This window comes from Diorhabda carinulata, chromosome 8 (assembly GCF_026250575.1).
Source record: "Diorhabda carinulata isolate Delta chromosome 8, icDioCari1.1, whole genome shotgun sequence".
NCBI classification, from domain to species: domain Eukaryota; kingdom Metazoa; phylum Arthropoda; class Insecta; order Coleoptera; family Chrysomelidae; genus Diorhabda; species Diorhabda carinulata.
In genome coordinates, this window is record NC_079467.1 from 13,546,464 (window position 1) to 13,563,478 (window position 17,015).

Genomic DNA, 17,015 nt, shown 5'->3' on the forward strand with positions numbered 1-17,015 from the left:
AGTCTATGCGTATAGGAGTTGTACGCACAGAATAATGACAGTTCTATAACCTTCGTGTTTTTAAATGAAATAGGAAGGTTAATTTATTAAAGTTATAAACTACAATGCCTGACGAAAATTTAATTGAACAAATTAAAGAGCGTTGGCCTGATCTTAGTTTCACACAAGAAAATCTCCAACGTCCAACTCCAGACAAAGTATTTCAATTTTATACCAGTTTTTTAATGGACTGCGAAGAAAAAGTAAGTCGATTATTGAATAGTAATATACTATCAACACATCCTTTTATTCATAAAACACTTATATGTATATCTGAAATTATCCTATATAGATGAGGATATATATCGAATATATTATTTGGTATCTTGGTACTATGTCTAATATCATATATTCTCTTCAAATTCTGATGGGTTTAGGACAAGTAATTGAGTCTATTATGCATGATAAACGATAAACTACTAGGCAGACTATGGTCTAATTCTATCAATAACATGAGCAACAGCTAAATTATTCTAACAGCAATATTAGACTAATTTTCTGACAAAATTTATTTTATCCAAAGATGTAATTGGCCTGTAAATATTTTCTTCATTGAGAAGGCTCCTTCTTCATCTTATTCCAATCTTCATTCTCAGAAAAGTTAGCATCCTCCTTTTCACTTTTAAAATTAACTTTTTGTTTGTTATTTATTCTCGAATATTTTTTCCTTTTAGATTTTAGATACAATAGGATTTTACGGAGAGGCCAAAACAGATCTAAGTCCAGAAGAATTGGTGTTGTTTAAAATGCAAAAATTTAACGTATTATTCAAACGTGCAGATATTCAATTTCTCCTAGGAGATATTTGTCAACCCACATACATTAGAACAAAAAGTTTTTTTTGTATCTGCAATCATTTCTTAACATACTTTGAAAATATATTCCACGATTTTGAAAAAATTAGTGGAGATATAACAAAAATGCGTGAAGACAATGATAAATTAAACGAACAGAAAATTGAAATCAGCAATGATATCACAAAATATGTAGAGAAAAAAATCAGACTGTTGGAAGATAAGGAAAGATTACAAAAAAATATTGAAGCAACGGAGAATTTACATGCAGAATATTGTGCACAAAGAGCTGAAAAAGAACGAGTAATAAAAGAAAAAGAAAAAGAATTGGAATCGTTAAAAATATCTGTAGATAAGACAACTTCCCAAATAAATGTTTTATCGGCCAGAGAAAAACAATGCTTAGAAGAAATGATAACGGAAGAAGAATACTCAAATTTGAAAAAGCTTGAAGAACAATTGAAATCTGAAAATGAGACATTGAGAAATGATGTTATACACATGGAGGATGTACTTACGTACGAATCAAAAATCTTAGATCACTTTAGTCGCTGTTTGAAAGCTATACCTGATAATTTCAATTCTGATATGGTAAATCAACATATTTCAATGGATATACAATTGAAAGACCTGAAAACCCAAAAAGAAAAATTAGATGCTGATCTGCGCCTTCTTAAATCTACTCAAAACAATGAAAGAAAAAAACTGATTGATATTGAGAGCTGTTATTCAGCTGCCTATTCAGAGCTGAATAAAATAATTGAAGATATTCAGCAAGAATTTGAGGAATTGACATTTACATTACAAAAACAAAAAGAAGAAATATCTAACAGTAAAAGAGAAGTATTATCTAGTAATTTACAATTCAAACATGACATCGCCCAATATGAAAATGATATAAGGAAATTGAAAGAGCATTTTCAAAATGAATATGTCAAGATAAAAGATGCAGAAAATCTAAGATTTAAAACTATTAAAAATCATTTACTTGATTTGAAAAAACCATGTACCTATGAAAGTTGAACTGTATAAATTTAGTAATAAATTATGTTACTTATAGTATTGATAATATGTATGAGTGCATTGACACCTTTTGTTAATGTTGAACACACTGTTAACACTACCACTACACTAATAAAGGTAATCAGTTTACCTTCATTGTCTGAAGATTATGATTTGGTTATCGAAACGCCAGTTAGAAAGTTAATTGTGAGTGTAGGTGTAGTGGTACTGTAAACAGTGAGTTCAGTATGAATATTGCCAATGCCAATTCGGTTACCTTTTGTTAGTGAGAAACAATTAATATATGTCGAAATTAAGACGGGGAATTGATCTAAAAGTTGCATTGAAGTTAATAAAAGATTGAACAATATCATATGTCCAATGTTATAATTTTAACATTCAACTTGGAAACAAATAAATTGAATGTAGAAACTAATGTAAACTTTTTCTTATCAAATGGCACTTGAATCAATTGATGCTCTTCTTAATACATCAACCTCTTATCTCAGTGGTTTTCAATACATAATATATAAATAAATTAATGCTTCATTATTTTTAAATTTCAAATATCAACAATAAAATTTGTGAAATGGATTTTACATAAATTAGTATATATTTTAAAAAAAATATTCGTATCTTGTCTTATTTATACTAAAATATGTACCATCAATTTACTATATAAGGTCTTTTAAATTTACAGGTTGTCTTTTATAAAGGGCTATAAGGCTCACCCTTAAGCGTACTATATAATTCTTTTTAAATTCTGAGCCCACTTAAAAGGAAAAATATATTAAGAGTATACTCACATAATATTCATTAAATGTGTATTTTGTTCATAATATAAAATTGTATTGATACTTAAGGTAAAGAACTTATTCTGTACACAAATACATAGTTCACGATTTAATTGAAAGTATTGCATAATTATAAAATGATCAATCTTCCATTTCTTACTTTATACCCAAACATATTCCATAAAGTTTTTTATCTTGTAAATTTGATCACAAAAAATCTATTTTTTTATTGAAATACCTGAAGATTTTTACTATTCATCATTTGATGTGGACTTGGTCCATATTTTTTAAACTCATTTTAATGTCCGGCACTATGAAAATGCTTTAAAATGATTAGAGTTAGAGCGCTTGTAGACGACCATTTTTTCACTGGACAGCGGACCGTCAATAAACGGCTATCCTTATATACATATATTTTTTTACCGGATGGATGTTACCTTACACGCGTTAGTTAATAGTTTTAAACTGGTAGTCAGAGATTACGCACGTGTGAAGTGAACAATAAGAAAAAATACTCGAATTATATGTGCATTTCATACTCTTTTTACGCAGTTGGGAGAAGATAAATTTAAATTTTACAATTACTTTCGGTTGAAGAAAGAAACCTTTCAACTTTTATTCCATGTTGAGAGGAAGCGACGGTGGTGCATCCTGTTGTTTTTTTAAATAATTAACTTATACTCTTTCTTCTTATACACTTTTTATTTATCAACTCCATGTACAATACAAATCATATTAATATATCATCTTAACCTTAATAATGAATCATTCTCGATAATTCTCTATGATTCTCACTAACTGACTTCTTTTTTTTTTTTTTTATTTTCATATATCTTAACAGTAGGCCAGAAAGTAAAAAAACTAATACCTATATTATTAAACACAAACCAGAAAAGTATTATTTTTAACACCCTCTCTTAATACTTTTCTATGAAATTTCAAATATTATATTTTGATTTTTCTTTTATTAACATTAATAATAAACAAAATATCTTAACATAAATTTAAATAATCTCTATTCTTATAAAACTGTCTTTTGTGGAGCCCCTTTGTTAAAATGTCTGCTACTTGATTTTTAGTTCCAATAAAAGTTAATTCCATTTTCTTTGTATTTAAAATGTCACACACAAAGTTGTATTTTATATCTATATGTTTTACACGTTTGTTATTTTCGGGATTTTTTATCAAAGCTATACATCCTTGATTGTCCTCATATATTTTAAAATTTTGAATATTGACTTTCATATCAAACAATAATTTCTTAAACCATAAGCAATCTTGTACTGCGGAACATAATGCCACTAACTCAGCTTCTGAGCTTGAAAGAGTCACACAATTTTGTTTTCTTGTTACCCACATCACTATATTACCAAATAATTTAATTAAATATCCTGACACTGATTTTCTATCTACCACTTCACTTCCCCAGTCAGAATCCACATAACACTCAAACAAACTTTCATTATTTTTTCTTTCAAATTTTAAATGCATATCAACTGTTCCTTTTAAATATCTTAAAATTCTTTTTAATCCTGTCCACACCAAACTATTATTTTTATCTTGAAATCTACTTAAATAATTTACTGAGTAACTGATATCTGGTCTTGTTCCAAGCATCAGATACATTAAACATCCAATTAATTGTCTTACTGGTAGTGTGCATTCATCATCTTTATTTTCAAAAATATTAAACTTTGGATCTATAGGTGTTGCTGTGGGATTGCAATTATCAAAATTAAATCTTTCTAATATCTTCTTTGACTTAATTCCAAGATTCCTTCTTCTTTAATATAATTTACTTCAAGTCCTAGAAAATTCTTTAAATCTCCTTTATCTTTTATATCAAAACATCTCATTAAATCATTTTTACAAATTTCAATTTTATTTAATTTTTGCCCTGCTAATATGATATCATCCACATAGAGTAATAAATACATAATTTGTTTATCTTCATCAACTTTTGTATATAGACAATAATCAGTTTCTGATCTTGTAAAACCTAAATTTAATAAATATGTATTTATTTTTATGTTCCAGCATTTTGCAGCTTGTTTTAAGCCATAAAGAGCTTTATTCAATTTTAAAACACATCCTGGTTTACAATTTACCCTCTCTGGCGCATAAACATATATTTCTTCTTTTAAATCTCCATTTAGAAATGCCGTTTTCACATCAAGTTGTTTTATATAATATCCATATTGATTGCTCACTGTTAGAAGAGTCCTTATTGTTGTCATTTTTGCCACAGGTGAATATATATCATCATAATCATAAGTATTTCTCTGTCCACATCCTCGTACAACTAATCTCGCTTTGTATCTGTCTTCCATTATTGTTTCTAATGGTTTCTTAGCAAATACCCATTTAGCTGTCAAAATTTCTGCTTTTTCCGGTTTCTCTACTTCATTCCATGTCTCATTTTTCTCAATTGAATCAATTTCCCTTTTCATAGCCTGTATCCACATATTTTTGTCACTTCTATTATCTATTTCCTCCACTGTCTCTGGTACTTTTTCTACAAATGATACTGCATCAAATGCCATATCATTGATTCATTGTCATCATTTTCAATCATAAAACATCGATTTTCTATCTTATACTCAAAAATAATCTCATAAAGCCTGTTTCTAAATCCTACTCCTATCAATTTATTTTCATTATATAAACTAACCTGACCACCCTCAAAAACTACAGATACATTAGACATTTCTAATCTTTTTACTGATAATAAATTCTTCCTTAAATTTGGAACGTAAAAAACATTTTTTATTATGCATTCAATGATCTTTCCATTTATTTTACTCAAAACTTTAATATTTCCAATACCTATTGCCCTCAAATATTCATTGTTCTTTGCTACTGCTATGTTAATTGGTGTTTTTAATTCTAAATATTCATAAAAATATTTGTTATTATTTACTAAATGATCTGTACAGCCTGAATCTATATAGAATGAGATATTATCGTTACTTACAATCTTACTTTCATTACCATTCATCAAAAAACATATTCCATCTTGCTCTTCCTGATCTTCGGAACTTTGTTTCTTGTTCACCTCTACATGATTTCCCTGATTTCTGTAGTTTGTATGATAACTTCTACCTCGAGTGAAACCTCTACTTGGAGTTGCATATCCTCGAAAACCTCCTCTACTATAACCACCTCTATAATTTCCTCTGAAACTACCTCTTGTAAAACCACCTTGCACAACTCTTGAATTTGATTGCCCTGGTACACTTTCTTTACAGTCTTTTTGCATATGTCCTTCCTTGTGACACCGGAAACACACTATTTTTCTAGTATTTGTAGTATTAAATACTGCTGATTTTTGTTCATAAGTTGATTGTTCAGATTTTAATGCTTTTCTTCTTTCTACTTCACTTCTAAATTTTCTTTTGACGAAATCTATTGTTAACACTTTAGGATCCATATTCTCTAATATTGTTATAACTGTTTCAAAACTTGGAGGCATCCCCATCATTAACATACATACAATGTCCTCATCACTCATAACAGCTCCTGTAGCTCTTATCTTCCTAACAAGATCATCAAATTCTGTCAAATAACCTTCCAAATCTTCATTCTCTTTTAATTTTAATGACATTAACATTCTTCTTAGCATCATTTGCCCGGGTAATCCTTTTTTTTCATAAATATCTCCTAAAGCTTGCCACATACCATAGGCTGTATTTTTCTCCGTTACAAATTCTAATTGCTTATCATCCAAACATTGTATTATCAATGACTTACATAACTTATCTTTTTTCATAGCTTCCTTTTTGTCTTTTTCCACTGTATAATCTGATTCCACAAATTCTTTTTCTATCCATTCTGCCACATCTTTTTCTTCTAGTAATATTTTCACTCTAAATTTCCATGAGTAATAATTTTCACCATTCAATAGTTCTATGTTATAAATATTTTTTATTTGTGAATTAGCCATTTTCTTTATATTTTAATTATCCACAGAATCACCTGGGCCCATAACCTGTTGTTTTTTTAAATAATTAACTTATACTCTTTCTTCTTATACACTTTTTATTTATCAACTCCATGTACAATACAAATCATATTAATATATCATCTTAACCTTAATAATGAATCATTCTCGATAATTCTCTATGATTCTCACTAACTGACTTCTTTTTTTTTTTTATTATTTTCATATATCTTAACAGTAGGCCAGAAAGTAAAAAAACTAATACCTATATTATTAAACACAAACCAGAAAAGTATTATTTTTAACACATCCGGCGCATATTATTCGCCGGATCGATGTCCGGTGCATGTACACATATCCATTATAAATCATACACCACCGCTAATCCGGCAAAAAACACGGTCCGTTGTCCGGTGAAAAAAACGGACATCTACAAGCGCTCTTAAGCTGGCCGTACGTCCCATCTTTAACGGGACATTTCCGTTATTAGGCTTTTAGGGTTGTTTCGTCGGTTTACGAAAAGTCCCGTTTTTTGCCAGTATTAGGAAAATTTGAATTACTTGAGTTTTATAAAATAAGTAAAAACTGTTACTTGCTAATTTCTTATTACACATTAGGTGAAATTTAGATTCACTTCTAGAGTAGCAATAATGAAATAAATCCTCATGTAGATTTAGAAAAAATGTATGTTAATATATATAATGTTTGTTAAGCTCTATTGCGCCTACTGCTCATATGCTGAGTCGAGTTGGCGTCAGGATATTTGTAATTTTTGGGCAGTGGGATGGTGCAAAGGTTAATTCCCTCTCCCTCATCCTTTCTCCTGTGTTGGAGACTAATGGCGTGTCAGTAGCTAACACTCAGTGGCTGTCTCTGTCAGATAGTGAATACCATTCCAACTGCAGCCACAGTAGGTAGTGTAGCATCGAGGAAGTGTGACATTAATTGTTTTTTTTTTATAGTTTTGAAAGTAGCAGTGGTACTGTTACTATTTTTTTGTGTGTATTACTTTGTGTTTATTGCACATGTCTTTGTCAAAATCTCACAAATGGCTATGTGTTTTTGATGATGACCTAAAAAATGAATTTAAGTTTTTTCAAACTGACGTATCAACTGTAGACAAATCACGTGTTGTATGTAAAATCTGTGGCGTTCACTTTTCTGTTGCTCACGGGGGAAGAACTGATATCGCACAGCACTCTAGATTAAAAAACATAAAGATGCCGATAAGGTGGTGAGTACTTCTACTCTTCAGACTTTTTTCATAAAAAAGGGATTTTTGAGGGATTGAAGTTTCATTTCCTTCCCAGGAAAAATGTCCTGTTTTTAGGAAACAGCACTTTGAAAACCCCTGTTTCAAATTATGGCTGGTGTTTGTTACCTCACTTTTGAAGAAATCGGTGTAAAGATAGAAATATAACAGATCTACAAGCAACCGAAGTAGCTTGGCGCATCAGTTCACTGAAAAGTGTTCTGACGTCAAGAAAGAATGAAGGATTTATGCTTTGCAATGTAAAATCGCTATTGGTGAATTTGTCAAAGGAAGGAGAAATAACTGTTGACTACATAGATATGTGGGTGGCCCTCACAAACTACAATAAGTCTTATTACAAACCCTTCTGTCATAGGATGTCATTCAAAGCAACCTCCATGCGTTTGATAACAACCAGATCAAAAGATTCGTGAAAAGAAAATGAAGAAACAAAACTGCTTGATCAATAGCAGTGCGTTAAATAAATAGTATCAGAAAATTTATCTAAGTGGAATAGAGTTGTTAAAAATTGCAGCTGCGAAAAGGTGGAAACAGGTTTTTTTCAAACTGAGTAATGAAGACATTTTCTATGATGTAATTCTCAAGGTCCTTGAGTTTGCGATGTGCCTCCCAAGAACAAGTGCTCCAGTTGAACGTGTATTTTTCCTGATGAATAACATTTGGTAATCTGAAAAATCTCGTCTACAGATCGAGACAGTAAGTTCCATGTTGATGAAATTTACGAAATGCTCATGAAAATCAAAAATGTATTGAAAAAATAAGCATTTTCCAGAAGTACTTTTGGAACCAAGAAAAAGAAACTACACAACAATAAGAACATTCAAATGAAAATATTGATTGAACTGTCACTGCTGTACATATTGATAGAACAGACTATTTAATTGAAGTGAATTTGTTTTATTTAAGGAAAAAAAATTGAAAGAGGATGTTTGTTTTGTAAATACCATGTTTTGTATTTTGTTTCAATAATTTCATAAACATAATGAGTGTTTTGCATAAACACGCTTCACTATAAAACATTCTTATTTAGTTTTGGGTTAGGCCATACTAAACATCCTGAAAATATTTTGCAGTTTTTGATGTTTTGAAAGCTTCGCAATTTGATTGCAAAATAAATGTTGGAACTTGAGTTCTGTCTTGTACCCTACACCTCAACCGCAAAAATAATATGACTGCCCGGTTCTGAATAAAGTTTTTATAGCCAGCTTAATTAGAGTAAATGTTTTGTGTTAAAAAATGTTTAAAAAATCTTGGAATTTCATTAGGATTTTGAGCGTGGGCACTCATGAAAATGAGAATGAATTTTCATTTATTTTGGTATGAAGGTAATTTAAATGTAATCAAAATTCGTGGAATTCGTCAAAAAATGTATCATGTAGTGGAATTAGACAACATCTTTTTGTCTGTTGGCAGATTATCAAGTTGGATCCTTTTAAAGTGGTATAGTACAAGGCCTAGAAATTATGGTTCTTTCCAATATCTCTTAACCGAAAGACCTTGTATATATGTGTTGCACATTTTTATTGCATGTGCTTGGGCCACATCTTTTGTATAGGCTCAAACCTCAATAAAAAAATATCTCCGGAAACATATTTTTCTGTATTGCTTAGAAGTATAATCCGAGAATCAATTCCAACCAAATTTTACAAATGATAGAAAATTACAACGGACCAGCTTCTTGTTGAACGTTTGGTTATTTAAGTACGAAAAATCCTGATCATTAGAGAAATGACATTCTCGATGATTTAGGTAGGTAATTTTGGTTTCTGAGGATCATGTAATATAGCCCATATTGTGATATTTATATTATCATAAGTTTTGTTTTATTGGTAATATAGATATTGAACTTTCTCATATCAAATTGATCGTGTTGTAATTTTTTTTGGATCCTAAAGAAATGCTGAGTATTTTTCTATTAATATTCCCTGTACCTCATTGCCGGAATTCCTAGTTACAGCTGTATTTGCAAAATCTTCGCGAAAGTTGAATAAATCAATATATTATGTTTTTCGTATTTATTTAAACTATGTCTAACGGTGGGGTGAATTCATACTCTCTTAATTTATTTACACACTCATACTAGACACTATAATAATTAACTTATCACTACTTCTATAATTTATTTAAATTCACTGGTTACTTTTGCATCAAGCAAGTGTTTTATGTTGTTCTTGATGATGAATATAGTATTTAGGGATTAATGTCTGCGTGTAAAAGTGTCCATACAAATGTGAAACTTCAAAATGAGCTTGTATCAAAATTCGGAAATTTGTGTGGGGTAGAGTGGCACTATTTTCAAAACATTGCCTCCAAATTTAAGAAATAAAATGTACGTTTTTAGGTTAAATTTGATAATTTTCGTTTCAATCTATTCACCACCCATTTTTCTATTCTTCCTTATGTCATTTTAATAATTACATTTTCATTTTGGATTGTCTTCGAATTGCTTGCAAGCGTTTTTGTGAAAAGTTTTAGTTTTCTCTTTCAGTCGGACATATTTGAGAATCAAACCCCGTTTTCTTCTTTAGTGTGAAGGAGAGTGTAGCTTGAATCTACGCGAACTAGGAAACGATCTTGTAATATCAAAATTACCGTTGGGAGAATTTTAATAGACTTTAACAATGGCTAGCATTTGTATGAAATTTATCGCAAAAATTGCTAATGACAAACCTATGAAATCGCTTAGGACAACTTGAAAATGGTTTCTGATGATAAAAATATACTCAATAAGATTATTATTGCATATAAATCATAGCTTCATTGCTATGATCTCGAAACAAAGCTACAATATACAAAGTATAAATCAACATTATGAATCACAAAGTCCAAAATAGGACATTAAATTATTAACTGTTTCATTATGAAGGTTTTTTACACCATGAATATGCTCCGATCATTCACACGATTACAACAGAGTACTACATCGATGTATTGAAAATATAGATTGACGCAATGAAAAGCCATAGCTCCTTCACGACAAAGTTCAAGCGCCTTTATTCAACCATTTGCAGTAATATTCAACAAAGCACCAAATAGTTCGCCTCCGATCAAGACTCCTGCTTTGACTCTTACCCAAATTAAAAATGCCGTTAAAACTGAAGAAAATCTCGGAAATTGACTTACAGAACTGAAGGAAGTGAGAAGACCTCTGGGAATGGATTATTAATTTAAATGTGAACTACTAGGAAGACTATCATTCAGTGAATTATAAAGAATATCATCAATACGGATATATGAAGGTGAGCTCGATAATTTTGGGACAATCCTTGTATAAGTATAACATTTTGTCATAATAAAGTTAATATAGGCCATTCGATTCATAGAAATATTATCGGTTAAAATTATCTTGTTTAAACATTGTAACAGCCAATTTAAATAATTTAAATGTTGTGTTTGATATCTATGACATAATTCAGGTTTCATATAGGTAAGTATTGATATTTCAGGTACAACCAGATAAAATAAATTATATACTTATTAAATTGAAATATAATTTCCCATCCTCAACCAGTTTATTGGAATTTAATTATATTATTATCTTCAGTTCTAGCAAATAATTTATTCTGTATGTAGTGTTGGAAGGTATCATGGACGTGAAGCGTAGAAAAGTTTAATAAATATCTTCCTGGTTACATTTTCAAGAAACAGATGTCTAAATGAAAATTCAGTGACAAATTTATCATTACTTTTTATAACACAGAATCCGCCGCATCTCTTTGACCGTAATAAACTCAAAAACTGCCGAATGAATTTTCAGGAGGTTTTTACGTCACGATTACGTATTAATTGTTGACGAGAATTATTGGAAGTCTTGAGAAATGTAAAGAAGTCAAAGCCAATGCTGACTAATTCGATATATAACAAAATCTTTTAAAAATAGCCATTCTATGTTCTAAAAAAATGCAATTGGAAAACTGTGTTGACCAATACAGAATTAATCCTGAATGAAAAGGTACCATTAAGAAAATAATTCATTAATTTTATCATGGTTATTTTGGAAATCCAAAACAATATTATCTGACACTTTTGAAGAGAACCTTTCTTTAAAATGATACATTTAAATTTATTCTAAAACTCCAATGAGATCAAGTTACTCTAATCAAATGTGAACATTGATAATTCCTATGAGAATGGTGTGTATTTATTACCGAAAAAGTTTGAAATCCGACATATAATTCCTCGGCATCGGCTTTAGCGAGCTTGTCTGCTATTTCATTTCCCTTACCTCTGTTGTGTCCCGGAATCCAGGAATTTATCTTGCCTACATCGACTAGGCAATCCTAGACAAATTTAGAATTTATGATATTAGAACTCAAAGCTCTGATGGCTGCTTGGCTATCGGATAGGATGATGATTTTCTGTTTGCGATCGTTACTATCTACTTTAAACTGTATAAATTTCTACGTGAAAAATCGTTAGTGTGTTGTCCAGGCTATCAGAGTGTTTGAATTTAGGTTCGTATATCATTTAATGTCAGTTATGTTCAATTCTTGTAAGGTGTTTCAATCCCACTTACTTCTACTGCCTAATTTTGAGATAAATTTTTTATTAAAGCTAAACTTTTTTGGTATATTATCCTGAGGCATGTCCCAGATTTGGTCATTATTTAGCGAAGATTTTTCTTTAGTTATTCTGTCTCTGATCATTCTATGGTTTTTTCTCCTCGCTTTCAAATACTATGTGCAGAGGTGGGAGATTTGGAATCACTTCTGGTGCAGGTATTGAGCATGATTTTATGGCCCCGGTTGCACATATGCAAGCCAGTCTTCTACCTTCGAGCGATTATTCCTCTTGGTATTCAAACTAGTTTTAGTACCCCCAAAACAATGCCCAAATGTGATGATTGGTCTCACAATTGCTGTGTACATCTACAGTAGGATCTTTAAGTTTCAACCCCATTTCCTGTTTGCGAAGATTCTGCACACCTTATTAATACTATTCCGATATTATTGTGTTTTTAATCCTATGAAAATACTTTGGAGTGCATTAAAGATAAAACTACTCAAATATAATTGTTTACCTACTTTGAGTGCTGTAGTGGTTGGAACATGATAATGATGTATGGAAAAATTGTACTGGACACATAATGAAGAAAGAAAATGATTCTATTTTATCACCCGTAATGCCAACAATAATTAATCTTGATTATTTCAGTTCCGAAAAGTTTTACTTCTAAGATTAATGATAGTATTTTCAATCAAATAACTAATGATTCTATCTCTTTATGATCAAAGCGCGTTAGGACAAACAAAAACTTTTAAAAAAATTGAGAAACCTTTAATTATATACATAGAACTCCAATGATAACACTGTTTTAGGACAACTTACAGTTACAAAAATTTGTTAATGTCACAAATTTGTAGTATTTAGCGTTTAGAATTTCACGTACACAAATTCCATCAGCACTTAACCCGAGATTGGACGCGCGGTAAAAATCGCTCTACTTCTTTCTTTTACTCAAAAAGTTTTTTGTCTACAACACAGTAATAAAATGAAACAACGCAAACTTGAATATATTCTAAGACACATTACATTAACGGTTGCGCGTCGATCTAATCCATATAATAATTACTGTTGCATATCTCACGATAACGAAGTGTAATGCAAACAGAAATTGTTGAGTTGATAAGCTAGAAAGCTGTGACAAACTAAAGGATTAAATTCATAACGAGAAGGATATAGACTTCCCATTCGAAGTGATAATCAATGACCATCAATCATTGGTCAATAAAGATATTCCGTAACCTTTAACATACAGATGATTCAAAGCTTGCGCGCAGAATTTGATTGGGCATTTTTGGACCAGCCTTCATACCGCTAGTAAAATCACTAACTATTTTTTAGGTAGAATTCCAAACGGCCAAGAAGACGAAAGTGTACGTATAAGCAGAGTGCAAACAACCTTAAGAAGCACCATCCAGTATACTAGGTAATGAGAAAGCAAACAGCTTCACCAAAAAAAGGAGGAGCAACGACTTTATACTTTAGACCAGAACCCTGCTAATGCTACTAATGAACTAAACGGATAGCTAAAAATAGAGTTTTCACACTCCGGGCCTAAAGACAATCCAAAAGGTTCATAACTGTATCAACTAAGAAGTCTAAAAAAACTTCTCTTCATGACAATACACAACATTTAACTGGTCGTCAGTCTTCTGACAGGTCAATGCACCGCTAAATACCAATACCCTAACAGAGGTGTTCTTGTACTAAATATCTTCTAGGTGGTAGATACAGAGTGGTTTAAATGCCAAAATAACTCCCCCAAACAATTACAATCTACTAATGTCTAATCCGAATTTTAAAAACAGAAAACTAAAAAAATGATGAATTGCTAATGTTTAATAACTCTTAAATTATTTTCATGTAAAAATTTCACTGTCTGCTGTGCAATATATGACATATGACATCTACACAATATATTATGGCTTCTCCTGGCGGGAAGGATTAATATACAGACATGTATTTCATCACCTGTTACTATTTTAGAAAGAATTTGATATTCAGCTCTATGCATCATTTCTATCGTATCGAAATATAAAATACATACAAATTACTCAATATTTTACACTTTCTCCTTATATGATGTGATATTTTAAAAAATGATAATAATTTTCATATTTTAATTCAAACAATCAATATTTCTTATTACAATATGTAACTGAATGTGATAATCGATCTAATAGTGGTAAATATTTTATTAGCTATTGTAAATGAAACTTAAGTTATTATATAGACTTAGTAGTGAATATATTGATATTTTTGGTTAAATTGGTTTAACTAAGTTTACAGTTCATATTACCACTTCCACAACATTCATATTCACAGGGATCTTCGGTATCAATGAGATACAAATAACAATATAACAAATAAATTATTTATAGAAACGCGGGTGAATGTGTTTGTTTAGTGGTTATATAAAGTGTATTGTAATAATGGCTATCAATTGTCTATAACACCAAACTTTATAGTTTCCATGTGTATGAGAACTTTTTAATATGAATATCGATTTTGCGAAATATTCAATGAAATTTAAAATAATATATTATCACAAGATCTTTGTCTTATGTTATAATTATTCCTTCATATTTAAATATATTATACACAAATCTGTTTCACTTCATATAAATTTGAGTCACGCAGTCCAAAGTCCATATTATTGAAACTAAATATAAACACATTTGTTTATAAAAATTCGGACTCTGTTTTATAATGAAACTAGTCTTTAGTTAAACTTTTGGTAAAGGGGAGCAAAACTTTATGTTCAAACTATTATCAAGAATGGGTTCCTTGACATAGGAACGTAATAATATATAGAGTGTTATTTAATATGAAGAAAGCAGATAGATAAACCTCAAAACTTGAATTTTCAAATGTCAAGTTTCTTTAATCCCTTCGTATATGTATTATCAATGTAATAGACTCACAGAAAAACAGCAGAAAAATGGCACCAATTTGCATAGAATTACAAAAAATTATGAAAACGGTTCTACCTGAATGCAGATACTTCCCCTATAATTGTTTATGTTGATAACAATATTCTAGGAATTCTTTTTTATCAAATTGCAAAACTTTAACATAAAATTTATATTAATCTCCCATACTAATTTCCCAAGCTCAGTACCTATATAACTACATGAAAACATTATTGTTGATATTGAAGTACATTAAAATGTGATTTTATTCCAATTTTATTGTTCATTTTAAGCAATTCTGATCATATCTTAAAATATAATGGTGACACATGGAAAATATAACTATACGTCAAAATTACTTATAAAATTTCATGATTTTATCACTTTTCTGTTAACCCACGTGGATTAAGCTGGATTATTATATCTAACTTGAACACTATTCAAATTGTTATAAAAATACTCATAAAAAAACTTTAGAATTTATGTGAAAACATATATTACTTAAATAGTTTTTATTTATTTGAATAGGACCCAGTGCCGGATTAACCTAGGGGCTTGGAGGGGATATAGCCCCGGGCCCCAGGTCCAAATATTATTTATAAACATAAGAAATAGCTATCTTTGATATGAGTGTTAGAAATGATGTTTTATTTTGTGAGTGAAAAGTTTCTGGAATGAGCGGAGAGAATTGAACAATTCCACAAAACACATGGTATCAATTCTAACACAAATTTCATACAATGTCTTTTATATAACTACCGTTTTTTGATAATAAAATAGGAGAATTTGGAATGAAATTTCAAGATGAATTTTAATATTCAAATAATCACAAATTTTAATTAACAGTTTCTAACCTAATTTGTCATGTACCTACCTATACTCTAGCTACACTACCTCATTTGCGGAATTTCGATTTACCAATTATAGCATCATAAAATGCCACTTGGTCTCATTAATTGGTCAGCGTTAAAAAATTTCAGGGTCAAGGTTATTGAAAAAATTATAGCACCTCATTGGCTTTGAGCCGGTTAATTGTATCAGGGCAGTGAGCACTTACGCACAGCTCTTTACTATGAACCACACAGAGTGGACGGAATATTTTTTTCAATAAAAATATAAGACATATACTGCTATCAAACTTATAATAGTGAAGAAAGAAATAGGATATTTTTCAAACTACGTAAGGTCAAAGTGCATACATAGGATTTGGGAATTGATAGTTAACTAGCTTATTTTTTACTAATTTTATATCAAAATATATTTTTTGACCTTGAAATATTTTATTTACGTGAAAAATTACCATGAAAATTTATTTCTAAAATATGTTTATTCTAATTTAGCTCAGCCCCAACTTTTTTAGTTATATCTCAATATACTACTTAAATTAGTTCTTCGGTTCCTTTCCTTTCAATTGGTTGATTTCTCTAACTGTATCTCTTCTAATGAAAATCGCAGTAGACCGGTAATCGTGAGATCGTACTTCTTTAGTTGATTAATTATCATGCAGCTCCCATTCATTCTTGTTTCTCCTGTAGAAAGCAATAAAGTGACCTGGGCATACCCCAAATCCCATGCATGCACTTTGACTTTCACGTAGTATTCATAAAGGCTGACCAATTATTATCAGCGAATGCTTCTCGATCCCGCATAGATGGAATTTTTCATTTTTTTCGCGAATGAGGTACAAAAATTTCTCAATGACTTCTTTTTCACTTAGTTTTAAGTTTTCTCCTATCTCTATTTTTAACTTTAACTAAG

General features: G+C 30.2%; 1 protein-coding gene across 1 annotated transcript; it reads left to right on the forward strand.

The window, feature by feature from the left end:
- Nucleotides 1-2,271, forward strand: LOC130897562 (cytospin-A-like). The gene is made up of 2 exons (XM_057806490.1): nucleotides 1-242; nucleotides 714-2,271. The coding sequence occupies exons 1-2, from the start codon at nucleotides 105-107 to the stop codon at nucleotides 1,854-1,856; spliced, it is 1,281 nt and encodes a 426-aa protein (XP_057662473.1). The 5' UTR covers nucleotides 1-104; the 3' UTR covers nucleotides 1,857-2,271.
- The last annotated feature ends 14,744 nt before the right edge of the window (nucleotides 2,272-17,015 follow it).

What these genes read in the sequence shown, in the direction of transcription:
- LOC130897562 (XM_057806490.1), top strand. Translation starts at nt 105, where the DNA reads ATGCCTGACGAAAATTTAATTGAACAAATTAAAGAGCGTTGGCCTGAT. An exon ending in TAATGGACTGCGAAGAAAAA is followed by an intron (nt 243 to 713) that starts GTAAGTCGATTA and finishes TTTTCCTTTTAG; the next exon opens with ATTTTAGATACAATAGGATT.